We start from the raw sequence: 25,904 nt of genomic DNA, 5'->3' as shown, positions 1-25,904 counted from the left end.
GCGGGAAAATTAATAACAATCTGAAGACTAGAATTGAAATTGCTTTATCCTCTTTGTAAAAAAAAAATTTCTGGTGCCAAAGATTTTATTTAAATTTAATATAAGTTTACTTTTATATTATTTAAACGATTTCCCAAATATCTAATATATTTATATAAAAGACCAATATCAACCAATTTTATACTTTGTTTCTCTTCAATATATTGGTATTACCTAATAATAGACTAAATTCTTTATAAATAGTTTATTGGTGAGTAATGAAGCAAGTTAATTGACAAGTAAATTTATTTGATCATTTTTAAACAAAAAATAAATACAAAATTTATAGAAATTTTAATAAACTGCATTGAAGAAATCACAAAACATAAAATTGCAACACAAACACTAAATTAAAGTAAATTACATTTAATCAAGATAAAGCTCAATATTATTCGCAATAAATTGACAAACATGGTCATAAATAATTAACAAAAATTGCATAGCAAAATTGGAAACGCGTAATTAATAAAAATCTTATAATTTCGAATGTAAATTTTCTTCTTCAACATATATGTCTAAAACTGGTTGTCCACCTAAGCAAAAATATAAGACATTAAATAATTGTTATAATTTGGAATTAAAAATTCCATCATCGACAAATCTGCATATTTTGGTAGCTCCACCTACAAAAATTAGGCGTGAATTTTTATGAATAAACTACCAATTTAAAAAAATATTTATAAAATCACGACAAAAGTTACCTTTAACACATAAATACTGATCAAAATCTGTGATGCCTTCTTGTACTAAAACATCTTCGTCAATAAAAAAGTTTCCAGTGCATTTGTTATTCCGCACAAGGACGGCATAAGCAGCATCTGCCATAATGTCAACTTTTCTGCAAGTTTGTTGAATGCCTGCACCACCCAGCATCTCCGTTGCTGCTGTGTACACCACTGCGTTTTAACATAATAAGGATTTAATTTTCTAAATATTCACAAATTTGCACAATTTAACATTTTTAAACTTCTTTTTTTTGAAGGATAAGTGTCTTACTTAAGAATGCTTCAATATGGAAGCGATGAGAATTAAACCTGTAGCTTAAAGTTGTGGTGATTGCCACATTATTAATTTAATATAACATATTAATACAAAAATAAAGCTTACTTGTTTTTGGCCACAATGTGTTTACAGCGATTCCATCCGATTTAAATTCTTCTGCCATACCCAGTGCACACATTGACATTCCATACTTTGCAATAGTATAAGCTGCATGGTTGGCAAACCACTTTGGTTTCATAGATAAAGGGGGACTGAGGTTTAAGATATGAGGTTGACGACCATTTTGTTTTGATTTTATAAGGTAAGGAAGACAAAGTTTGGAGCTAACAATAAAAATAAAATTATTTTTAAATTTATACAAAGAAAATGTTTAAACTAATTTAAAATACAAAAACTTAATTGTATTAAAATTTTTAATTTTTGCACAATATTTTACCATAAAAATGTTCCTCTAGAATTCACATTATTCATGAGATCGTATTTCTTCATAGTAGTCGACAACGTTCCAGTTAAACTTATAGCACTTGCGTTGTTGACAAGAATGTCGATTCCACCAAAATTGTTGACAGCTTGTTGAACGGCAGACCTAACACTCGCTTCATCTCTTACATCAACAATGCAGGGAAGACATTTTCCTCCAGCATCTTCGACTAAAAAAATAAAAGTGATCATTTTGTTGTAAAACAAAATATATATAATGGTGATATAAGTATGTCCAATTTAGAGGCTAATGGTAAATTATCACAGGCAATTATAAGTTTGGAGTTTCAACCATATTACAACAACTAAAAAGTCAACCGTGGGGTAGGCTATCAACTATTTTTATATAAAATAATTTTCCAGTTTGAAATTGTTAAACTAAAAAAAACTAACTTTCTTTAGCAGCCGTGTAAATTGTACCAGAAAGTTTAGGATGCGGTTGTGCAGTTTTGGCAGCAATAACAATATTAGCTCCATCCTTTGCCGCCTTTAATGCAATTGCTTTACCAATCCCTCTGCTGGCCCCTGATATAAATATAGTATACCTCCTAAGCTTCCTATAAATATAAAAAACAAATTCAACACTACATGGTAAAATTAGAACATTTTAAAAAACCTAAAGTAAAGTTTGTCCACACTATTTTTTTTTAAACTGTTAAAACTAGAATTAAACTCACCCTTTATTTTCCATATTTTAAATCCAAGTGTTTAGGTTTTATTAAAAATGTAATACCTAGCCTAATAAAGCACACTGAAAATACATAAGCACCTGGCAGTTGAGTAGTTATATTATGATCAAACATTAAATCTTATTTGTACATCGGGAATAAACATACAAATTAAAAATAAAGTCTGTATGTACAGTCACCATGATATTTAAGTTTGTAAATTAGAAAAAAAACTACTAAAAGTTAACATTTTTTGTTATTAAAAAACTACCACACAAATAAGTTTTAATACTAACAAATAAAAGCGTAATTATTTCCTAAATAAATACAATTTTTAATAAAAATTTATAACACAAAAATTTAAAGCACATTGTGATTTATAAATGGAATTTTAAATGGTACTATATTAGGTAAAAAACAAATACTGAGAAAATTTTTAACAGTGGCAAAACACTATGAACTACAATGATTTTTGAACTATAAAGCAAATGCACTATTCACCAATAATATTAGAAATATATGTTCTGCAATAATAAACACCATTTTAGTAAACTGCACTGTTAAACACTTTAATTTCAACTTAATTTCATTTGTAAAATTTCACTGTATTTTACTGCATTAAAAATTGTCTTTAAATTTTAAAATTTAAAATTTAAAGTTCATCCCTAACTTGATTTTCAGTTGGGGTGGGGGGTATCGGCACAGGTCCATGCTCAGGGGGTGGGGTTGGGGTTGCTGCAGTAACAGGGGGCGCTGTCACATTATCTTCCCCATATTTTTCTTCATCTTCTTTTTCAAAATACTTATTGTAAACTTTTACTGGGTCATTCTCCCAGTGTTTATGAAACGAAACTGGTTCTTGGTTGCTTAGGAAACCGTCAGCATAATCAACAGGTCGCGCTTGATGGAACAATGGGGAATGAGTAACAGGGACCCCAACTTTAAAAGAAAAACACTGACCCAAGTACATGTCATCAGGGGTTTCAATGCTGGGGCATGAACACTCATCATTGACCCATGCTTCAACTGCAGCTCTGCTTAAAATCATTCCCCCACCCCCAGTAATATACCCATACCCATAACCCTTGTTTAATGCATACCCATAACGTTCACCCAGCACCATTATTTCATCTGGGTTATAGCAGTTTAGTAATCGCACCAATTTCGAAACACCGAGTATAGTATCATCGTCAGCTATTACAAGCCAGGGAATGTCTTTCATTTTATTGTAAGCGTGTAAAATGATGGCCTCCATCTTACCACAGTGTCCGCGTAAGGTATTCGGAACACCACAATCAAGAGATGGGATTGAAGGATCAGTAACATTGCTAAAGTAGATCAAATTTTTAGGATATTTCCCCCATGTTTTTTTAACGATTTGAACTCGAGTTTCATGAAACATCTTTGTCGTCTTTATAGCAAAAAATAAATGATCGTTTGTAATCTTAGTACCGCAGTCAGGAATAGTTGACTCAATTGATGTTGCACAATTTTCCGTGCTCTTTCCTCCACATAGCTCTTTAACACAAGTTAATTTAACTTTGTATTTTTTATCCAAAAACATTGCCAATTCATGCTTGACGTCAATCTGAAAATCAACTCCCCCCTCTTCTGAATCCAATTCTAAGCCAACTTGAGTCAATAACTTGCTGCTTAGCAACCAGCCTGCATCAAAATCTGGAAAATGGAATTCTTTGACATTGCCGTCAAAAAATGCGAAGTGGTGAATAATACTGGGAGAGTTATCGAACAAACAACGACCAAGAAAATGATTCTCAGTCGGGTCGAATCGAACTAGAACTTCCCTTAACAATTTTTTGACATCAACTTTGGTTGTTTCTTCAATAAACATCACCCAATCATAATTGTCCGCATATTTTTTCATTATGACCGGTAAAATAGGAGTTATAACCCAAGCTTGTTCCACAGGCCATTCTTCATGTAATAACACCACTTTAACAGCTTCCTCCTCTTCTTGAATTTGTTCTTCCAGTTTCAATTTTGTTTCTAACGCAACTTGATGATGGTATTCATTCTCTTGACTTCTAATAATAATCACTAATGGATTTTTGGCACTTTCTTGAGCAACATTACCAAGTAATAAGTTACCTAACAAGACAACACCAAAATAAATGCCTATGTGACTCATCATCTATAAAACGTACAAAAAATACAAGAATTTAATATGATTGAATATTGTAAAAAACAAATTTTGTTAATTTACTTTTAGGGACAGTTGTAGAAAATTATAAATGAATGCAGAAAAAACGTCGTGGTCAAAAATATTTACATTTTAATATTAAACAAATGTTTCATTGATTACTTTCATTATTTCATCGTTACTAAGATATTCTGAAGCTTTAATTAATTTAATTATTGTAAGTATTTGTTTGTATGATTTACAGAATAACACAAGTTTGCCATTAAGGCCTACAACAATTTCAAACGCAAATTGTGAGCCTATTTCGGGCAGTAAAATACAATCTTCTGACACAAGTTTGCGTGCCAAGTTCATTGAAATGTTTATTAAAAATCCATCTTCAGGTAGAAGCCCCATACCATGTGATTTACCCGTAGCTTGATCGACGCAGCTTATTTCTGGTTCCATATCCTTATTTGCTATAATCAGTTTACCAAACACCGCATCACCATTAGAGATATTGGGTCGGTTTCGTTTTGATGCTCCTTCAAAGCTCAAAGTGTTTAAAATCGCAAGATCACTGCATCCAATATCAACTTTATAATAATCACCCTGTTTACTTGTCACCACACCAACTACATTTTCACCTTTACATGCGATGTATCGTTTTTGATGACTATCTACCCAGTAGGTGGCAGGCTCTGTGAACCTCAAAATCCCAGATTTTGAAACGTAGACTTCGTTGTCTTCGTGACGTAGTCCTGGACCAACTTTGACCTTTAAGGCGTCACTGTTTTGTTGGATTATAGAAGTTATACAATCGCCTGATATTACAACTCGTTCAGCAACTTCGCATTCCATTTTCGAGGTAGCGGGTTCTTTCATTGAGTTAATTAGCAAATTTATTTTCAAGTGAATAAAAGTAGATTTCAGACAATGTGAAAGTGTTGTTTAATTAATAAATACACGAGAATAATGCTTAAACACGTGACTCAACAAATTTTGCAAAAATGTCAACAAACACATGCGTGTCCTTTTGTGGTAAACACTTCGATTACTTTTCAAATTTTACTATTTAAATTTTTTTAACAATCTTTTAACTAAATAGGTAACCAATTTTTTTAAATTAATTTTTATTTTTAATTTTTGTTACTAATACAAATAAATTTATAAAAAAAAACTAAATAAAAATATTATAAAACCACTTGGTGGAGAAAAATCTTTAGCATCATTGGTGACCAAGCGACCAAGTCGTTTTCTTGTAAAAATAAATCTTGAAATTTAATTGCTTTTAATTAAAAAATAGCCTAATTTGATGGATGAGATTAATGTAGAAAGGCTTCAGCCTTATGAAGCTCCCTTTTCCCCTTGGCAGTTAATAAAATCGACTGTTTCTAAGGAAGAACTCCCGCTAATTAGATCGTATTTGGGCGAATCTTTTATCGAAATGTGTATTGATTTACGAACAGAGGTAAGTTCGTATTTTTGAACAAAAATAAATTACTTGTAACAATTTTTAACTTTTAATAAATAACTGACACACTTTAAAATAAAATCACTTTAAAAAAAGACAGTTTCAATATTAAACTGTAAGAAAAATATATTTGCTTTTATTTAGTTGGAGATGTTGCTTGAAATATGGAAAGAAATTGGAGAACAGACAGTGGCACCAACTGTTACAAAATCCATCACAAATTGTTTTCTTTCTGAACCTTCAAATATGCGAGAAATTCTAACTAAAGAAATTAAAATGCTACTCAAGGTTTAAATATATATTTTTTTTTCGACTTATCTTTTGCATTTTATATTTTTTACACTTATAACAGCCATATAATCTTTATTCAAGGGTATAAATGAAAAGAATGATCAAATAAACACTGACAGTTTTTCCGAAAGTGAAAAAAGTGTTGTAAAATATGCAATGTATCAAAACACATCAACAAGTGAAGGTAACATTATAGACATAACAATAAAAAAATAACTTTTCCGAATAAATTTTACTTTTGTATGAAATTTTATATTAGATCGTCCAGGAACTCCATTAAGAAAAATGAATATTGAACAGGAATACAAAACTTCACCTGTTAAGCTAAAACAAATTCGAACAAATATAAATGCAATTGATATTGACAAAGTTGTTGACATTCTAAGAGATGCAATTAAAAAAGAAAGCAAAGCTTTAGAACATGACATTGATTTTTTACAAGTACTTAAACTAAAAGATTAAATAAAAAATAATTTAACTACAACTTAAAAGACATTTTGTAAACCTAAAGTTAAACTATATAAATGCAGTATTTTCAAAATTTGCTATTTAACTGTTTGGTTTATTATTTTCTGATTATCTCTTTACACTAAATCTTTAAATTTCTAGAAATGCTTGGAGGAAGAACATGAAATAGCATCCAGTCGACCGACAAGTCCGATTCGAGAACCATCCATTTATAAACTAAAAGAAGTCCGAAAAACATTAGAGTCTCAAGCATTTAAACATGAGCATTCACAAACAACAAAAAAATCATCCGAAAAACATGTGCTTTTATCTTCCCGGCCAAAAATCCCAACCCCTCCTCAAAACAGGGGTGTATCCCCATTTAAAGTGCCAACACCCCCTTCTAGAGGTTCAAAAATACCCACTCCTCCATCTCCGATAAAAGTAAAATTAGCACCCTTGGAAAGAAACACTAGATCGGCATCGAGTATCGGTTTTTCCTATCCAGATACCCATAATAATCTATTAGAAAGACCAACAACTAACCTTGGTTATAATGAAGATCCATTCGAATGTTGGATAGAACCGACTTGGACAAAACAAATGTCAAGTTCCATGCCAAATACTCCGGATAGTGGGGTTGGGTCCCGGCCTGGGACATGTGACTTGACTGCCATCCAGGAGAAAATGAGGATTCTTGAGCAAAGTCAAAACTTTGTCCCCGAAATCTCTTTGCGATATGAAAGTTCACCCCAACCAAGTAGGCAATCCAAACACTCAGACACTGGGTACAACACTTCAAGTTCAGTAAATTTATCTGATGATTTTAATTCTATGAATATTGGTGATCAAAAAGTGGAAGTAAAAATAAAAAGTTCTGTTTTAAACAAACCCAAACCTCCTAAAAAGACACAGGATATTGTAAACTACACACCATGCCCTCCACCTCGTATATTAGCAACAAAATCAGCAACTACAAGACAAGTTATTAACAATATCCGATACCACAGAAAGGATTTGGGTAGTAAAATGGAAAGTTGACTTTAAGTTTTGTTTGTTCTGAGGACCATAGCATTAATGGTCTTTATTTATATTTTCATTTTTTACTCTAGTTTTATACTTTTTTATTTTCTTATTTTTGTTTTAGCAATTGATATTATATATGCACGAGTTGCATAAAATGTAGGTGTTGCGTTTTTTTTTGCTGTGAAGCAATTAGTTTATTTTTGTTACCTAAAAATAAAATTTTAAACAGTTAAATCTATGTTATTTATTATTTCTCCATCTGATTTACTATTATACGTTTTAGAAAAACTAACAACATCTTCTTTCTGTTTCAATAAGAGAGTTAGCTGGCATTTCCTCAAATTCTGTTCGAAATGCTTCCACCGATGCCATGTCTTCATTTCGATTGGTTATTTTTTGACATGACGTCACTGCCTTTTTCCAAATTTTGTCGAAATCGTCATCGGATATTTCAATTCCAATTTTAGTATACAGATCGCGAATTTCGGCACGTGATCTTAGCTCGAAGAAATCTCGTTCAAATACACCAGATTGTGTATATATTGATGGATTAACCAGTCCGTAGACATCAGATTTGTCTCCGTAGTTAGTTAAATCGCTTATTCGTCGAGTCCTAGGTGCTGGTAAATCAGATCTTACAGTCGGTACTCCATATGCCCTTGACTCAATCGTGCTAACACCCCCCACTATTGCGTCAATAGCTGAAGATGACGTCATGTGGTTTGTCATAGCTCGGTCAATTTGTTTACAAAGTCGCGGGATTTCAACAGGTTCGGATGATTTCTTTTTACCTTGAAATCGGTTGCTTTTACGAGGCTCGTTAACTTGTGCAACCATGGGAGGCGGTTTTGTTTTATCCTTCCAGTTCAGATAGTTGACAAACTTCTCGTAATCCAATTTCAAATCATTCTCTTCAATTTTATCGTTGTTTTCGACAGCACAATATTGCATTAAAGATACTAACAAGCTGTTATCAATTGGAAGATTAAATTTATAACAAGCATCACGAATTTCCTCTGCATCCAAAAAGCCGTCGTTTTTCGTGTCGTAATGACGAAATGCTGTTCTCAGGTCGTTAAAGTTGTGGTAGTTAGCTTTTTTAAGATGCTGTCGAACTGTTGCTAAAACACCTCGTTCTCTATCTTTGCCGAGCAAGTAATTGCGCGGGGATCGCATGTGAAGCAAATCGCCAACTCCGTGCTTATCAGGGCGAATTATTGTGCCGTATGTATGATCCGGTGAAACGTTCAGAGTGTCTGATATTGGATCATGCGGTTTTCCAAGTTGTGGCTGAGTTCTTTCCCGAAACTCGTCCACTCTTTTAGACACAATCGTAGTTGTTTTCTCGTCTCGTTTCTTATGCAACCAACGCAGGGTTTCAGCGGTATCTCGCCCATCATTAAAATGTGGAATTTCTATCCCAAATCTTGTCGTTCTAGGATTCGTTCCTGACCAGTCGTAATTTCGATCATAACTTTCACCTACATCATAGTCATGATGTGTTCTCACATATTGATCATGACCTGCTTTTGCTTCTTCTTGTACTTGTTTTATTGACTTAGGTGGGTTAATTATTGGACCAGCTTTGTCACCATGCTCGGTTGGTCTGCCATAAAGCTGAGTATTGTCAGGTTGAATGCCAGAAAAGACTGATTTCTTGACTTTTTGAACTCGGGATTTACCCAAAGGTGAGTTTCTACTAGCATAAGACTGCTCCATTTTGTTAATACATCGTTGCTGGTAATACGTCTTTGGAGATGGATTTATGAGCGTACCAGCTACAAGTGAGGCCTTCGTGCAAACTCCATGGATAATCTTATTGTATTTGTTATTTCTGTTTGGAAGTTCCGGGTCTTGTATGTTGTATTGCAAACATTCCTTAGCAGATCCGCCCTGGTTAAAAACCTTGCCAGCAGCCGGTGATTCTACAAGCTTAACTAGCTTCGAAGTGGCAAAATCAGCCATTGCAATTTTATAAAGTTTTTAAAGTAATTTTACTAAGCTAAACTTGAACACATTTCCGAAAAAATGTAAAATAAATTTTATTTTTCGTCGCATAGAAACGGAAAATGTACTCATAATCTACCTACTATGAATCACAAAGCATTTTTAAATTACGTCAAAAAATTTATTTTTTAAACATTTTTTTGTAAAATGACAAATTAAAAACTGAAATTTTTGATTAATTTGTGTGAAAATGATAATTTAGGCAGCAAATTATGAGTTGAAAATTTAATAATTTGAAATCAGCAAACAGCATATGAGCTTGAAGGTTCAAAATTAATTAAAAAATTATTTTTAATTAAAGTTCATTTTCGTCGCCACCAATATCATAAAATTTTCTCAGGCACTTTGTCATTGATACAGCAACTAAATTTTGTTAAAAAAATATTAAAATTTTAAAAATAAACAAAAAGAGGGGGCACCCGGATTTGAACCAGGGACCTCTCGATCTGCAGTCGAATGCTCTACCACTGAGCTATACCCCCACGCATAAAAACGTAGCGAAAATGCGGTTATAACGCAAAGCGCTATTACGTTATGATGTAATAAACGCATAAAGCGTTAAAATTGCATTAAATCAATATAAGAAAAGTAAATTTTTTTATACAATTTTGTCAAATAATATAATTAAATATTATTGTATTGAATGGTAAAGTTAAGCAATACAGTTAAAAAAACTTACTAGATTCGGCGTCGTAATAGTAGTAAAGGTATTTCGACATTGCTTCTGGATTACAAATTTCATTTTGTACCTCACCTTCCGGACCTAAGTAAAATTACGAAGTATGTTGTAGATTAGCTAAAGCTAATTACATTTAAAATCAAACATACTTACTCATGAAAAAAATTCGTGGATAATAAAGACCATCTGGTCTAAATTTTTGGTCATTTGGTTCTTCTTCATCCATAACGTTGACCATCTCAAAGAATGGCGACAACTTTGTAATATAGCTAAAAATTAGTTTAAGTCATTTAATCAAGCTAATCTGTGTAAAAATATCAATCTTAACAATAAAAAATAGAGTTAATTTTCGTACTCGCTACCACGGAACAAAGGCATAAGGTTCCTGCAGGCCTCGCACCAACGCTGGTGAATTATAATCATAATAGGCTTTCTGGTTTTTAGACTGTCCTCACTTGCATCTTGTAATGTCATCCAGTTAATATGCTTGCCAAACCCTTTAAAATTAATATATTGAAAGTTGTACCTCACTATTTAATTTAACAATTTGGTTGTAGTAATTAATAGCACCTTACCGTGACTTAAATCGTTTTCAAACGGAGCAGGTATCGTAGAAGATGCTTTGCACATAATCATAAAGAATACCAACGACACAACGGCCCGTTTATTGTAGTGCTCCATTTTAGGCTAATTTTATTGAATTTAATAATAATGTAAAATACCTTATACAAATTAATATTTCTTTTGTACCAAAAACGAATAAAATTTTTTTTACACACTAGCCTTTAACAGGATGCGACTATTAAACAATTTTTATCGATTAAAAAACTTTCCATCTTTCGTTCTATGGTACTCAAATAATAAAACAAACACTCCATTTCTGACGTCACCAAAACATCTAGAATATTATACATACGTGTAACAAAAATACAAGCTCTTATGCTATGTCACGTGATAGCAAAAAGGTCAACTAAAGGGTCATTTTTATTTTAAATATAACAAGATTCGACTAGTACTTCACGTAGGTTTATTTTAGTTCTTTATTTAATATAAAAATTAGATTTGCTAAGTTTTTTGGGGCACTTTTATAAAAAAAATACGAAACAACATTAAACTTTACTTTTTCAAACATAATATATGGGATGCTAGTAGTATAAGAACCACTATATCTTTTCCATTTTACCATATTTTATGCAAACTTCTCAAAAAATTTTAATAATTTGGCAGTGATACTAAAATAGGCAATACAAGGGCGAAAATCAACTTCAGATTCCAGGCATAAAGTTATGAACGTTCGCTAGCGTATCCGACTAAAAAAATACAAAATTAAATTATTAATTTTAAGCAATATGATATAGCACATTTTTTTAAAATAAATTTTTTACATAACACTTGATGACTTACCATTACTTTAGTAGGTATTGAGTTTTGTAAACCAGGGATTTGATTAGTTAAGGACAGGAGTGGAGTAATTGAACACATGAAGCTATCAAGCATAAGTGGAACCACTACATTGCCTGAATGTTTATTGCCTAGGCTTGCAACTTTATTACCTTAAAAAACAAAAAAATTAAAAGTTCAAATTTTTAAAATGTTAAAAATTTTTTTTTACCAATAGTAGTTAAAGTTTCTCCCAGCATGGCAAAATGAGCTGCAGCATCCATGAGTCCGATGGGAGGAGGAGGGAGCTTTTGAAGATCCCTCTCCATCATTTGAGCTGGGTTTTTATGTGGAGGAGAAAGAGGGATAGAAGGGTCAGATTTAGGGGTCTGCTGGCTTGCAGGGGCCCGGGTTGGGGTTTTTACTACAAAAACAACAAAATTAAGATAAAAAAATAAAAATACTGATCCAACATTCCCAAAAACTATAAAAAATAATGATTTTCTTACAAGTTGAATGCCTTTTAGACTGTTGAACATAAACTTGTTTTCTTTTAGGTTCTGACACAACCTTTGCTTTTTTATTAGGAGGGGACGAAAAAGCTGTTTTCTTCTTGGGTCCGGTTTCAATCATTTTACTTCCATGCTTTCTCTTTGTTGCACTACTACTTTCCATCTTTCTTAACTGCTCTTGATACATCTTCATACTTTTGTGCTTCCACATCTTAAATATTTATAGATAAAAACAAAATGTTAAAAATTTTCCACTATATTTCAAATATTTTTTAAGCAAAAAGAAATCATGAAGCCATTTATTATGAACAGCTTTTTTTAACAGCTTAATGATGACTTAGTTATATCTTTATAAAACAATTATAAATCACCAATTTTTTTTTTTCCATATCACCTTAAGGTGATAAGTTTTATATTTTAAAGGGTGTGCTGTTGTGACGTGTTTTGAGCCATTCGTAAACGCCGGGCTCAAGGGCGAATAGTATGACGTTGGTACGGCTCGAACCCGAAACTTTTCGGCTCGTAACCCGACGCCATGACCGGTTCACCACACTACCGGACTAAATCATCAATATTTTACTGATAAGTCTTTTGCTTTAATGCAAATACATTATTTTATATAAAAACACAAACCTTTTTCTCTTTATCTGGTAATTTCTTCCATAAATCACCAACTCTTTTGCTCACATCTCCAAACTGCATCCCAGGAAACTGAGATCCTATTTGTCTTCTTATATTACTTGCCCACATATTATATCCACTTATTCTCCGACCCTTCAACTTCTAAAAAAATATTATATAAATTTTTGATGAAAAATATCGCCTGATAATTGTAATTTTTTTTTTTTGTATATATCTTTATCCTCGATGTGGAAAAGTCGAATGCGTGACTTAGAGTACCATCAGTTACTCCGACCCAGTCTCGAGTTGCCTGTGGCAGTTTGAGATATTATAGATTATAATTGCCCAGTAATTGTGCTGATGATTAAGTGCTGGCTCAGCAGGAGTTCATACCGTTTATAGCTCCTTACTCAAGGGCGCTACAGCATAAGAGCAGTGGGAATTGAACCCACGCCCCTTATGTGTGGTTTAGCAAGTGTTCTTACCACTACACCACGCTGCCGGTTTTTTTACATGATGTTTTTTACAAATTATGATGCTAAGAAATACTTAAGTGTAAAGCAAGTTTAGTAGTAAAAAATTTCATTTTATTAAAATTTTTCTTACGCTAGATCCAACTGGTTGAGTTGGGTTGGGATTGTAAAAAACTTTTTTCTGAGCTTTTTTAGCAAATTGAGCAGAGTTGACTGACTTTGCCATCTGCCTGGCATGGTTAGCTTTTATTGCCAAGTTTTCTTCTTGTGTAAGTGGCTCCTTAAGAACTAAAAAATAAAAAAAGGCTGTAAAAAATCTTTAAATATTAACCAATATTTAAAAAGAGAAAAAATTCAAATTTTATTAAGTTAAAAAATTAACAAAAATGTTTTAAAATTAGTAAACAAAAATATTAAACAAAATTTAACTTATTAAAAAGTTTTAGAATTGTTTAAAATTAAATTTTTGATTTAGAAAAAATCACCTGGAGGTGGAGGAATGGAGGAGACAATCTCTTCTTCTTCTTCTTCTTCTTCCACTTTCTCATCATCCGAAAAAGGTCCGATTGCTTCCCAGGAGTCAAATTCCCCTTCATCCATTTCCACAATTTCTTCTTCTATTACCTCCTCATTCTAAAATGACATTTTGAAGTAAAAATCTTGTAAAAAAATCTAGAATAAAAGGATTTAAACCACATTTATTTTAAAAACCTCAATTTCCAGATCTTCATTTTCACTCCCTTCATCTTCTACCGGCTCTTCTATTTCACTCCCTACATTATCGCTTGATATTTCTTGAACATAACTGCTTGATTTTTTGTTCTGAATTGAAAATAATAAAATAATCATTGTATTTTCAGTAAATCTCCGAAAATCACCCTATATGAGAACTTTAATAAAAGTTTTACAACAAATAAAATTAAAAATACTACTAACCTTAAACTGTGATTTCTGCAGTTTAATTTCTTTAGAAAATTCTTCTAAAATTTACAAATTAAAAGGGGGTTTAATATAAATTTAGACTATAATTTCGGAATTAAATATTAACAATAAATACTCCTAATCATTAGCTTTTGTTTAAAAATTAAATATTTACCTGTTGAGTCATTAACAACTTTTACAGATGCCTAAAAAAAAAAAAAAATTAAAGTTGTCCAACTAAGCTATTTTTTTAGTAAAGTATTTTTATAATTACCCCAGGTTGTAACTTGGTGTGTTTTGTTTTGTTTAAAACAAACTTGAGTTTAAGACTTTCTCCGCAAGGTTCTATCTGTACATTTTTCTATGAAAAATCAACAATAAAAAAAATACTTTTTTTTTGTATATATCTTTATCCTCGATAAGGGAAAGTCGAATGTGCGACTTAAACATAGAGTAACATCAGTTACTCCGACCTGGTCTCAAGTTGCTTGTGGCAGTTTGGGATATTATAGATCATAATTGCCCGATAATTATGCCGCTTACTAAGTGCTGGCTCAGCAAAAGTTCATACCGTTTATAGCGCCTTACTCAAGGGAGCTACAGCATGAGTTCAGTGGGGGGTTGAACCCACGACCTCATGTGTGGTGTAGCAAGTGTTCTAACCACCACACTACGCTGCCGGTTTATTATATACACAACTTTAATTAACAAGATTCAAGTTATGGAAAATATTTTCTAAAAAAATTAATTACTTCAGAGGGATTAGAATCTTCATTTTCACTCGATTCTGTTGCATGATATGACCTTGACCTTCCTTTAGCTTTGACCTTTGATTTTGAACCTTCCTGTGACCTTGACCTTGCATGAACCCTTTCCTTGGATTTTGATTGGCGACTTATTTTGATTTTAAGTGAACCTTTACAACAAAAAATTTAAAAAAAATATTTAATATTGTTTATTTTTTTATCTTTTTTTTCATGTTAAGTTAAACTTAAAATTAATTTTTAAGAATAAAAACTTACCCTTACCCTTCTTTGAGGCAGTGGTAGCACTTCTAGCACTGTAGCTTACCTATTAAATTCACATTAATTAAAACAGAGCATATAAAATTTCAACAATACTAAAAGAATGTGTATCAAATCATAGTAATGAAATAAATTTATACTTTTTCTTTTGCTGTTGGAGAAGAAAAATCATCACTATCTTCAAATTCATTTCTAAAAAATTATAAATTATTTTATTGTTTTAATTTTTATATTTAACTTATTTTGTTAACTTTCCTACCGTTCATGTGGTTCTGAATATCTTCTTTGTTTAGTTTTAGTTTTTTCTAAATCGGCAGGAGAATGCATTTCATGCTTCTACACAATCGATAAAGAGTAATTAATAATGAACAGAGTATTTAAGTTAAAAAATAGTTAGCAAAAAGCGAAGTATGTCAATACAGAATTTAAGTGTTTTACAAAGTCAACTACAAAAGTTTTTATTTCTTATTTACAAAAAAAAATAGTTTTTAATAAAATTTCTTACATTTTCAGATGAATCTGATTCTTCATCGAATCCCTAAAAAAAATAAACAATAAAGTAATAGAAAGAGTAAACTTTATTCACAGACAACATTCTTAGAAATATTAACAACTTTAATACCTGAAAAGATTCCGTGTCTTCACTGTCAGAATTACTGAACAATTTTCTTAAATCTTCTTCAGCAACAGCATCCTGTTTTTTCATTTGAGCTTTCTTCTTTTTACGATCACGCTTTGCTAGAAATTTCAACCTTGTTTCGGAATCTATAAAAAGTACAAAGTTTATGAAATGGTTTTTAACACAGCTAAAAGATTAATGAGTACTAGCCTTGTACTAATAGCCAGCAAAATGGGGTAAGAGTTTAAATACTTGGGTTTATGTCATAGCCTTAAGAAAATAAAATGTTCAATAAGGTTTAAAAAATTTTAAGTCAAGATATAATAATTCATAATATTTAAAACTTTTAAAGGCAACTTATAACTAGGTCAATGTAACTTAAATTACTTAATGTTTAGTCAATAAAGTGTGCCTATTTTTTTATTGAGAATAAAGTGATATAACAAAAAATTATAATAATAAACACAAACTTTTTATGTATATATAATTAATATAATATAAAATAAACACCAGGATCGAATGACGTTTTGGCACCAAGTTTTATTCTTGCATTTTGATGATTATTCGATTGAATATGCGACTGCAAGTTGTCCATTCGTAAGGAATATATTCCTTTGTCGCACCATTTGCAAAACAAAACTCCATCTTTAACTACATATTCGTCTGGCAGTTCCTTTGCCCGAGAAGCTGGTGTATAAGTAGCTGGCATATTTTTTGATGTTGTTTTAATGTAGTTATATACCATGGATTTTTAATGTTTACCTTTTAAAAATTACGTTTCTCCTATCAGTCTGTTATGGATTTTTTTTTTAAATGAGCGACGCTTTGCACTATTTTGTGTTAAGTGTCATACGTAAAACATTTTGCGTGGCACAGTTACTCATATTTAATGCTTATTAAAAATTTTAACTTTTAAAGCAAACAAATCTTAAAAAAACATTTAAATAAAATTATAGATTCATTTTTATTACAGGGTAGTGAAAACTTTCACCATCTAATTTTTAATTAATTTTTTTTGTTATTTTAATTTTTTTATAAATTAATTTTACGTAAAGTAAATAAACAATAAGGTTAATTAACTCCTTTTTTTAAATTTAAGTTAATTTGACACCACTGGCAGCTAACATGTGTTACCACTTTTATTTCTGGAAGTGTTGATTTATTTTTGATCGAAGGGTATAGAGAGGTCATTTTAAATTATTCGTTCAGTCGATCGTATTCAGTTGCATTAAGTTGCCCTTTAAGATAAACCGTGTTATAAAACAATTTAATTACTTACATATTTATCAGAAAAGAATATTATTGAGTAAATGTTTAATATTTGCAGATCATTTAACAGTTTAATTCAATTTTGTAAATTTGCTTTAACTAAAAAATCGGGAGGTAAATATGGCTGATAACAACGCAGATGCTTTTTACCAAACCCAGGGTCAGGGAAAATCCTTTACTGCCAGTACTTCGTTGGATCATTCTTGCCAATTAGACATCAATACTGACCCACAAGCATGCAGAAATACCTCAATTATCTGCACAATTGGTAAGATTTTTATTAAATTCTTTCAATTAATATTGTTTTTATAAAATCAATTTGTATTTTATAAATGTTAAATCTAAATACTTTAATGCGCATTTAAATTTATATAATATTAACATAAAAAACATTAATAAGTAATTAATATATATTTAATAAACTTAATATTATGTTAGGTCCTGCATCAAACAAGGTCGACATCTTAAAGAAAATGATTGTTTGTGGAATGAATATTGCAAGAATGAACTTTTCCCATGGCACACACGAATATCACGCAGCCACTATTGCTAGTGTAAGAGAGGCTGCACAAAGCTTTAGAGATGACAACTTTTATTACAGGCCAATTGCCATTGCATTGGATACCAAAGGTATATTAAATAGCTATTTCAACTTAACCAAAAAAAAAAAAATGTTAATAAATTCAGAATAACCGGCAACGTGGTGCAGTAGTAAGAACACTTGCTACACCACACATGAGGTCGTGGGTTCAATCCCTACTGATCTCATGCTGTAGCGCCCTTGAGTAAGGCGCTATAAACAGTATGAACTCCTGCTCAGCCAGCACTTAATCAGCAGCATAATTACCGGGCAATTATAGTCTTTATAATATCCCAAACTGCCACAGGCAACTCGAGACTGGGTCGGAGAACCTTATGTTACTATATGTTTAAGACGCGCATTCGACTTTCCCACATCGAGGATAAAGATATATACAAAAAAAAAAAATTTAATTTCATGTCATGTTTATAATCTTCAAATTGTATTTATTATATAGGTCCTGAAATAAGAAGCGGACTGTTAGTTGGAGGAGGGTCAGCGGATGTTGAGCTTGTTAAAGGAAAAATTATCAAACTCTCATTGGATGAAGCAGATTTTGAAAAAGGAACTGCCGAATGCATTTTTGTGGATTACAAAAATCTTAACAAAGTTGTGAAGTTAGGAGACAGGGTAAAAGATAAAAAAATTTTTTAATATATTTGACGAGAATCTGTTATAGTTACATACAAAAATGTTTAGTAGGCCCATAGTATTCTTTATACGCTATAAATTATTTATTTTTAATTTTTAGATTTTTGTTGATGATGGTTTGATATCCTTAATGGTTAAAGAAAAGGGAGCTAACTTTGTTATTTGTGAAATTGAAAACGGTGGCATGCTTGGGTCTAAAAAAGGAATAAACTTGCCTGGAATCGAGGTTGACTTGCCTGCTGTTAGCGAAAAAGACAAGTAACATAATTTTATCAGTTTTTTACTTTTTAAGGGTTTACTTACTATTTACTATTAGAACACTTGCTACACATGAAGTCGTGGGTTCAATCCCCACTGATCTTATGCTGTTGCGCCCTTGAGTAAGGCGCTATAAACGGTACGAACTCCTGCTGAGCCAGCACTTAATCAGCAGCATAATTATCGGGCAATTATAATCTATATAATATCCCAAATTGCCACAGGCATCTCGAGACTGGGTCGGAGTAACTAATGTTACTCTATGTTTAAGTCGCGCAGTCGACTTTCCCACATCGAGGATAAATATATATACAAAAAAAAAAAATTTATATTTAAATTGTGTTTGTTTTAAAGAAAAGATCTCCAATTTGGTGTTGAGCAGGGGGTAGACATGGTCTTTGCTTCATTCATCAGAAAAGCTGCGGATGTTGAGGCTGTAAGAGCAGCATTAGGTGAAGCTGGAAAAAATATCAAGGTAATTTAAACCAAATAAAACACAAGTATTCCTTTAAAACATCATCGCTAACATATTTTTTTGTGTTTAGATTATTTCCAAGATTGAAAACCACGAAGGTGTTTGCAAAATTGATGAAATTATTGAAGCTAGCGATGGTATTATGATTGCAAGAGGCGATATGGGAATTGAAATCCCAGCTGCCAAAGTAAGTTAATTAAACAACATTTTGTTACATAAATTATGTTAATTTGTATCCCCAAGTGTATAAGCTAAATATAATTTACTAAAAAATGTCAAACAAATATTTTTTTTAGGTTTTTATTGCTCAAAAAATGCTAACAGGTAAGTGTAACCTAAAAGGAAAGCCAGTTATTTGTGCGACTCAAATGTTGGAAAGTATGATCTCAAAACCAAGACCGACTAGAGCTGAAGCCTCCGATGTAGCAAATGCTGTTTTAGATGGCGCAGATTGCATTATGTTAAGTGGGGAAACTGCCAAAGGTAATTAACCTTTATATCCCAATATGTTATATACTTACAATCAATAGTGTAACTGATAAAATTAATGTTTGGCCACTTGTTGTAAATTTAAGTGTATTGATTTACTTTTTAGGCCAGTACCCACTTGAGTGTGTGAAAATGCAACATCAAATTGCCAGAGAGGCAGAAGCTGTTATTTTCCATAGAAAGGTTTTTGAAGAATTACGAATTGCAAAGGGATTTGCCACAGAACCAACTGGAGCCATTGCAAGCGCTGTTGTGGAAGCATCATTTAAATGTCAAGCAGGTACAAAAATAAACTTGTGAAAAAAAGTATGACCTTTAAAGTTTGACACTTAGTAACTTTTGTATCCTATTACCAATGTGTTATATCACATTTCACGCTAACAGTTTCTTAACTTGTTAACCTTACATTCAATCAGCTGGTATTATTGTGTTGTCACGATCTGGTAAATCTGCCGCACTAGTGTCAAGTTACAGACCCCGCGCTCCTATTCTTACTGTAACTCGCTTCGAGCAAACAGCTCGTACAGTTCACTTATGGCGTGGTTGTTTTCCACTTTTGTTCCAGGTATTTGTCTTATGTTTACTCTTGTCTATAAATATATTTGATCAAGAGTTCAAATTTTTGTTAGGCTGATAGACCAAGTTACTAATTTCAAGAATTTGATGCATGCTTGAATAGCTTAAACAAATTTGTTTTAAAGGTTTACATATGTTTTGTTCTGGTAAATTCTTGTTTACATTTTGACTCATACCTAATTGGTAAACAAACACACCCAATTATTTTGCAAATTTAATGCTTGTTTAGTAACTTTAATTGGTGCACTTATAGACCAATGCAAAAAATTTTTAAATTTTATAGGTGCCAAGTGTTTTTTTTCATTTTTATAGCTATGTGAAAATATTAATATAAAACTGATTTTTTAATTTAACAGAAACCAGTAATTTCGCCCTGGTCAGATGACGTCGACGCTCGTGTTCAGTTTGCCATTGATGTTGGCAAAAAGCGAAAATTCATGGTCAAAGGTGATTTTGTGATCGTTGTGACTGGATGGCAGCCTGGTTCAGGATTTACAAACACAATGCGTGTTGTGCAGATCTAAATCTACTTATTTGTACGTCACTGAATTATTCGTTGTGTATATTCAGATTGTTTTGCTTTTTAAAATGTTTTGTTTGCCAATATTATTTTATGGTTAGCATTTTTGTTGTTGTTCTCTATTTATTTAAAATAATACCCAGTTCATTTACAAATTACCAAAAAAAAGCACTTTCTGGCTAACTAACAACAATAATTAACTGTTTTATGTATTATATACATGTAGGAATATTATATAACGCTTTGTTTACACAAATTTCTAACTAATTACTTATAATATTGGTAGCTAAAAGCTTTCAATCACCGCTTAGCTATCATTTGGTACTGTGATTTAATCATATGCATTTTGGGTTGCAAATTTTTTCTCTAAATTCATTTATAATTCTAGCAAATAATACTCCCAAGTTCAAGTATATTTATTAGCTAACATTGTAATGCCAGTGTAGTAATGGTGAACTAAATTAAAAGTTCTGTATTAAATATTTTATGTTATAAATCTGTAAATAATTTTTTTGTGTTAAGTCTTTGATTGACTTGAAAATGTATCCACACAAATAAGGCATTGTGCAAAATAAAGTAGTAATTCAAATGATATATTATTAACAGATACTTAGATGTATCTATCTTAGGAATAGTATTTTTAAGCTAAACAGTTAAAGTGTCTAGTAGTTACCAAAAACAACCATTTGTATTAAAGCTTGACATTTTTGTAGTTTTTAACAGATAAGAGATTCATGAAATACAAAGCAATACCAAATATGGTAGCAAATATAAAACCATTGCGGGGAAAATGACTTGGTCTTATGGATGCATCACAGTCGACATTTTCTTCCGTTTCACTTCCAGTATTGGTTAGAAAAAAGCCTTCTGCAATCATTATAACCAACCAGCAGAATCCCAAAACAATAAACGTCATTACGTCGAAAAGAAATAATTTTCTTGACGTATATGGTCTTAATCGGAACACGGTAAATGCTGCAATGCCTGCAAAAACCATATGTTTCATAAAAAATATAATGAACAGCAGTAGGCTAACATTTTTATTGCTACTTGTCACTTACCTGGTACTGCCAATGTTGATACACATGTAAATATTACCCATGGTACATTTTCATCATTGTCGCTTTCTTCTTTGTTTCCAGCACTTGTCATGTACAGCAAATGGATGATCTTTATAAGAATTATAGCACTGTACACAACCTCTTTACCACTCACAGATTGCACATTGGGAATTTTATTTTTGTTTAAAGATGCAGTTCTACCTCTAGGTTTTAAGATGTCTGCTTCCTTTGGTTCGTAGCAATATTCCTTGGACCTGTACGACTTTTTTGTTTTTCTGTTCTTTAACGCCATTATTTTTAATGTTTAAACGGAAGAAAAATAAAACAAAATCTAGTTTCTGGACAAACTCCAATTTTCAATTAAGGTCAATTCCAGACTCTTTTAAACGTAACAGGATATTAATATGTCGTAACAATTGCAATACTCTATGTACAAAGAGTATTGTTAAAATGGAACGCAGTAATATACTAAACCGCCATGTTTTATTAAAAGTAGAACTAGTTCGGAGTTTCAGAAAACGGAATGAGAAGATATAACGAAAAAACAAGTGATTCTTTTGTAGTTGAAATAAAAGAAAACAAAAACAAATATGAAGTTCCACATGGAGTCCTGCCTCTTGTAGAAATATTGTTAGGGTTTATGGTTATAAATTACTTTTTCCAAACTTTATTTTATACGTTAAAAAACTCAATTGCTGAACAAGACTTAATTACTTACCAGAAGTGGACATTTAGAGCTTTATGGATTGGTTTACTGGGATTGGGTTCAAGTAAGATACTTTTTTTTTTTTTTAATTAATGAAAAATTGTTTAAATTCCTAAGCTAGTTTGTATAAGTACCGCTTTAGTTTTTTGTTTACGTCCATTTAGCAGGGTCCTGTGTGCATGTTTATTATATGATATGTTAACTTTAGCAAACCAAACGTGATTTGCCATTTAAAGTGTATTAAGATAGGGCATAACGTTAAATTAACATAACTTTCATGCTATCCTTAAAAAGTTATGCCCTGTTTTTAGTGCTAGCATCCTACCAGTTAACTGCCCATAAATTTACTCGATCAAAAAGGCTAGTTTGGACAGCAGTTCTTAGCACACTTCTCATGGTGTTCATTATATACAACATGTTTAGAATGTGGTAGGGTTGTGATGATAACAGTATAGTAAAAACTTATCATTTATTAATAAAAATACATGAAACTTTTAAAAAATGGATATATTTAGACTAAATGTACTCGCTTAATAAATATACAAATTTAAAATAAAATTTAGAAAACTACTACATATATACATTATTTAAGTCAGAGGTACAATCTTGTTAAAAAATAGTATTTGCAATAAACATATGTGCAATTTTTGTAATATATAAGGTCACAGTGATTATTTAAAACAGCATTATTACTGCATAACATTTATAATGCATTCTAAAGAATTAGAAAACAACTTTTAAAAACTACTAGATTATAGATGACGATGCAATGTTGGGCTAGAACTAGGTGAAAAATCGTCCACGATATCTAACAACGCTGATCTAGCCCTATCAAAAAATGATGGTTCTTCATTTTCATCTGGTACTTCTTCCAATTCTCTCATCACCTCTTCAATGCCAGCTCTACCACTAAACATAATCGCAGGTTCGGGATTTATGACTGGGGTTGCAATGTCACCTTTCAACGCAATTTTACCAAATTTTTTCCATGCCCTTTGTAAAGCATGTCTTCTGCTGCTTTCAGTTTGAGATTGATTTTGAACAACCATAAAAGCTCGTTTGTCTATCTCACTTGAAGTTTGTACACTCTCTAATGACGCATCTGCTTCACCTTGTTCTGTTACTCGGGTTGCATTGAAATTCAAATCATATTTATCTTGAAATCCCCTTTTCTCTTCTTCACTGTGTGATCTTTCCATTGTTATAACCATGCTGGCCCATTGCCTTTTCCAGATTTTTTCGGCCCGCATGTGAATCTTATCAAATGTTCTTGTCATCATTGCAATAAGCATGTTCAAAAGAAGAATATGGACAAATATCATAAAAATAATAAACAGAATAATTGACAACTGAAAGTACTTAGCCTGAAGAATGGTATTATAATCAAACTCTCCAAAGCTCATTAACACCAAGGTCATAAAGGTGCCCAACTCAGTTAAAAATGAAAACTCAAAGCGTCCCTCAAACTGATAATAAAATGCCATTCCAGATGTGAGTAATACAATGAGGTAAATAACTGCAAACCGTGCAATATCAGTTGCTACCATTCTATAAATCATAGTAATAAAGGGACCTGTTAACTCACTATTCCTGAGAAAAAACAAAAAGTAAGACCACATTCCTGGAACAGCGAATACCAATATCCAATCCTCAACATCATAGAGCTCTGTAAATCGAAAAATCACACAGAGAACCAATAAAATGCAAGCTACAAAGTAAAAAATGCGAGCTGGTATCGCTGTTATATTACGAAAAAACCCATGTATTGTCTCCAAATATATCTCGCGAAACATAAAGTACACCACAATAGTTGCTATAAAAACAACCAAAGACTCAAACACATATCTTGCAATGTCTTGTGATGTTGTCCCATAGCGCAAAGATCGTTGATCGTCAGGCCTCAAATATATAGCCACCGAAAGAAATACAATATGGAACAGGTAGTATATCAATAAGCGCAAAAATTTCTGCTTTCCAAATATTTTCCACTTTTTAGTTAAAAGATCTAGCACAACGCTATTGGTGACCAAATCCAGATGACTGTCCTTTTTACCTTCGATAATCATCATTAAAGCTGAGTTCCAATCAGTTCTCCCATCCGGCAGAATAGAGTCCAGTGACTTAAGTGGAAAAGCTGAACACGTTACAGAATTAAAACACCAATACTGTCTGGAAGAGCTATCAAGGATCTTTTTAAACATGTCCTTTTTGCCAATTTTGGCTGCCAATGATAAGGGGGTCAGCATAGTGTTGTTCATCGTATTGGGATCAACAGGTTTTTGTTTATGTTGAGTTGCATGGTCATACATGTCCGGTTGATTGTGGATGACGGTAAGATGAAGAACATTGTTTCCATAAGTGTCTTTCTTAGATGGATCTGCGCCATGCTCCAGCAAAATATCGTAAATATCTTTGTTACCTAGGCTAGCTGCAAAGGACAAGGGGTACTCACCATAATATGCATACCCTTCAAACTTATCTTTTTTAAGTTTTATGTCTCCTCTTTTGATATTAACAGGTATAAAAAATTTTCCTTTTGCTCTGGCATGTACATCTGCACGATTAGTGGCAAGTAAAATTTTAACTGCTCTTATATTTTGTTGTATGATAGCAAAATGTAAGCATGTTTCCCCGTAGTATTCTATGCCCTCATAAATATCCATTGCCAATTCAGGATACTTTTTTAATATACATTCAGCCATATCAATATGATCTTTTGTGTTATGTAAAAACAACAACTGAACCGGAGTTTCACCAACTGCCCCTCTCTTATCTAGTTTCCATTTTACATTGTGGTCCATATATGGTTTCGTAATGGTGTCCAAACTAATAACTGATAAGTTGTCATTTGCGGTACAGTTTTGGGTTTCGACAATGTTGTCTGCCTCTCTTCCTGCATGGAATTGCTTGGCAAATTTTCTTTGCATTGACAACCATTTTTTGTATGCTTCTTCTGTTATATTTTCAAAAGTTGTATACATAAACTTTTCTTCAATATTATTTTTAAAGTACTTTAGTAATCGCTCCGCACCCCCTTCTTGAAAAAGGGTCAGAAAATCACCCTTTCCACCCCCTTGCAAAGATACCATTTGATAAATGTCATTTTTGTTTTGTTCGTTTTGCAATTTCCAATCTGAATCTGGGTCCCCCTTTCCTCTTGCATCCAAATAAAAAAAGTTGCTGCACAATTTAATCATTTTATCTTATTTTAAGACATAACAGTAAAACACATAAAGACTTCGTCTGCTATTCAGTAAAGTAAACTGTGTAATTTTTTTTTTTTGTATATATCTTTATCCTCGATGTGGAAAAGTCAAATGCGCGACTTAAACATAGAGTAACAACTGTTACTCCGACCCAGTCTCGAGTTGCCTGTGGCAGTTTGGGATATTATAGGTTATAATTGCCCGGTAATTATACTGCTTATTAAGTGCTGGCTCAGCAGGAGTTCATACCGTTTATAGTGCCTTACTCAAGGGCGCTACAGCATGAGAGCAGTAGTGGGGATTAAACCT

The 25,904-nt window shown here is 32.1% G+C and overlaps 8 protein-coding genes, 1 non-coding gene and 1 pseudogene across 9 annotated transcripts; 2 read left to right on the top strand and 8 right to left on the bottom strand.

Moving 5' to 3' along the window:
* Positions 1-273: 273 nt before the first annotated feature.
* Positions 274-2,303, bottom strand: LOC145746342 (hydroxysteroid dehydrogenase-like protein 2). Its single transcript, XM_082564604.1, has 6 exons — positions 2,199-2,303; positions 1,915-2,078; positions 1,478-1,691; positions 1,147-1,364; positions 741-935; positions 274-572 (listed from the first exon to the last, which is right to left on the bottom strand). Exons 1-6 carry the CDS (start codon positions 2,210-2,212, stop codon positions 514-516), a joined length of 864 nt encoding a protein of 287 aa, XP_082420730.1. The 5' UTR covers positions 2,213-2,303; the 3' UTR covers positions 274-513.
* LOC145746341 (beta-1,3-glucosyltransferase-like) lies at positions 2,273-4,456 on the bottom strand. The gene has a single exon (XM_082564603.1). It carries the CDS (start codon positions 4,339-4,341, stop codon positions 2,842-2,844), a length of 1,500 nt encoding a protein of 499 aa, XP_082420729.1. The 5' UTR covers positions 4,342-4,456; the 3' UTR covers positions 2,273-2,841.
* LOC145746343 (exosome complex component RRP40-like) lies at positions 4,386-5,318 on the bottom strand. Its single transcript, XM_082564605.1, has one exon. The coding sequence runs from the start codon at positions 5,212-5,214 to the stop codon at positions 4,489-4,491; it is 726 nt and encodes a 241-aa protein (XP_082420731.1). The 5' UTR covers positions 5,215-5,318; the 3' UTR covers positions 4,386-4,488.
* Positions 5,319-5,601: 283 nt separating this feature from the next.
* On the top strand, positions 5,602-7,696 carry LOC145744546 (uncharacterized). Its single transcript, XM_082562420.1, has 5 exons — positions 5,602-5,800; positions 5,948-6,091; positions 6,176-6,278; positions 6,354-6,535; positions 6,704-7,696. The coding sequence occupies exons 1-5, from the start codon at positions 5,645-5,647 to the stop codon at positions 7,580-7,582; spliced, it is 1,464 nt and encodes a 487-aa protein (XP_082418546.1). The 5' UTR covers positions 5,602-5,644; the 3' UTR covers positions 7,583-7,696.
* Positions 7,697-7,855: 159 nt separating this feature from the next.
* Positions 7,856-9,532, bottom strand: LOC145745983 (EF-hand domain-containing family member B pseudogene; annotated as a pseudogene).
* A 147-nt stretch (positions 9,533-9,679) lies between these two features.
* Positions 9,680-11,044, bottom strand: LOC145745552 (thioredoxin domain-containing protein 12-like). Its single transcript, XM_082563664.1, has 5 exons — positions 10,829-11,044; positions 10,609-10,750; positions 10,407-10,522; positions 10,254-10,337; positions 9,680-9,937 (listed from the first exon to the last, which is right to left on the bottom strand). Exons 1-5 carry the CDS (start codon positions 10,932-10,934, stop codon positions 9,870-9,872), a joined length of 516 nt encoding a protein of 171 aa, XP_082419790.1. The 5' UTR covers positions 10,935-11,044; the 3' UTR covers positions 9,680-9,869.
* Positions 9,985-10,056, bottom strand: Trnac-gca (transfer RNA cysteine (anticodon GCA)). Its single transcript has one exon. It is a non-coding gene; the product is annotated as a tRNA-Cys (tRNA).
* Positions 11,045-11,219: 175 nt separating the features above from the next.
* LOC145745483 (uncharacterized) lies at positions 11,220-16,582 on the bottom strand. Its single transcript, XM_082563573.1, has 18 exons — positions 16,315-16,582; positions 15,808-15,950; positions 15,691-15,723; positions 15,445-15,521; positions 15,326-15,377; positions 15,183-15,231; positions 14,913-15,076; positions 14,435-14,521; positions 14,336-14,366; positions 14,176-14,219; positions 13,951-14,061; positions 13,725-13,872; positions 13,373-13,527; positions 12,779-12,928; positions 12,143-12,356; positions 11,866-12,057; positions 11,658-11,806; positions 11,220-11,563 (listed from the first exon to the last, which is right to left on the bottom strand). The coding sequence occupies exons 1-18, from the start codon at positions 16,547-16,549 to the stop codon at positions 11,519-11,521; spliced, it is 2,079 nt and encodes a 692-aa protein (XP_082419699.1). The 5' UTR covers positions 16,550-16,582; the 3' UTR covers positions 11,220-11,518.
* Positions 16,583-17,135: 553 nt separating this feature from the next.
* LOC145746068 (pyruvate kinase PKM-like) lies at positions 17,136-21,201 on the top strand. The gene is made up of 10 exons (XM_082564252.1): positions 17,136-17,341; positions 17,512-17,703; positions 18,111-18,283; positions 18,405-18,562; positions 18,917-19,037; positions 19,108-19,224; positions 19,334-19,520; positions 19,633-19,806; positions 19,943-20,091; positions 20,459-21,201. The coding sequence occupies exons 1-10, from the start codon at positions 17,194-17,196 to the stop codon at positions 20,624-20,626; spliced, it is 1,587 nt and encodes a 528-aa protein (XP_082420378.1). The 5' UTR covers positions 17,136-17,193; the 3' UTR covers positions 20,627-21,201.
* A 1,739-nt stretch (positions 21,202-22,940) lies between these two features.
* On the bottom strand, positions 22,941-25,586 carry LOC145745537 (transient receptor potential cation channel subfamily V member 5-like). The gene has a single exon (XM_082563639.1). The coding sequence runs from the start codon at positions 25,584-25,586 to the stop codon at positions 23,142-23,144; it is 2,445 nt and encodes an 814-aa protein (XP_082419765.1). The 3' UTR covers positions 22,941-23,141.
* Between the last annotated feature and the right edge of the window lie 318 nt (positions 25,587-25,904).

Source organism: Corella eumyota, chromosome 3, assembly GCF_963082875.1.
Source record: "Corella eumyota chromosome 3, kaCorEumy4.1, whole genome shotgun sequence".
In the NCBI taxonomy this organism is placed as follows: Eukaryota; Metazoa; Chordata; class Ascidiacea; order Phlebobranchia; family Corellidae; genus Corella; species Corella eumyota.
The sequence above is the reverse complement of the archived record's forward strand: the minus strand, read 5'-3'. Positions and strand labels throughout refer to the sequence as shown.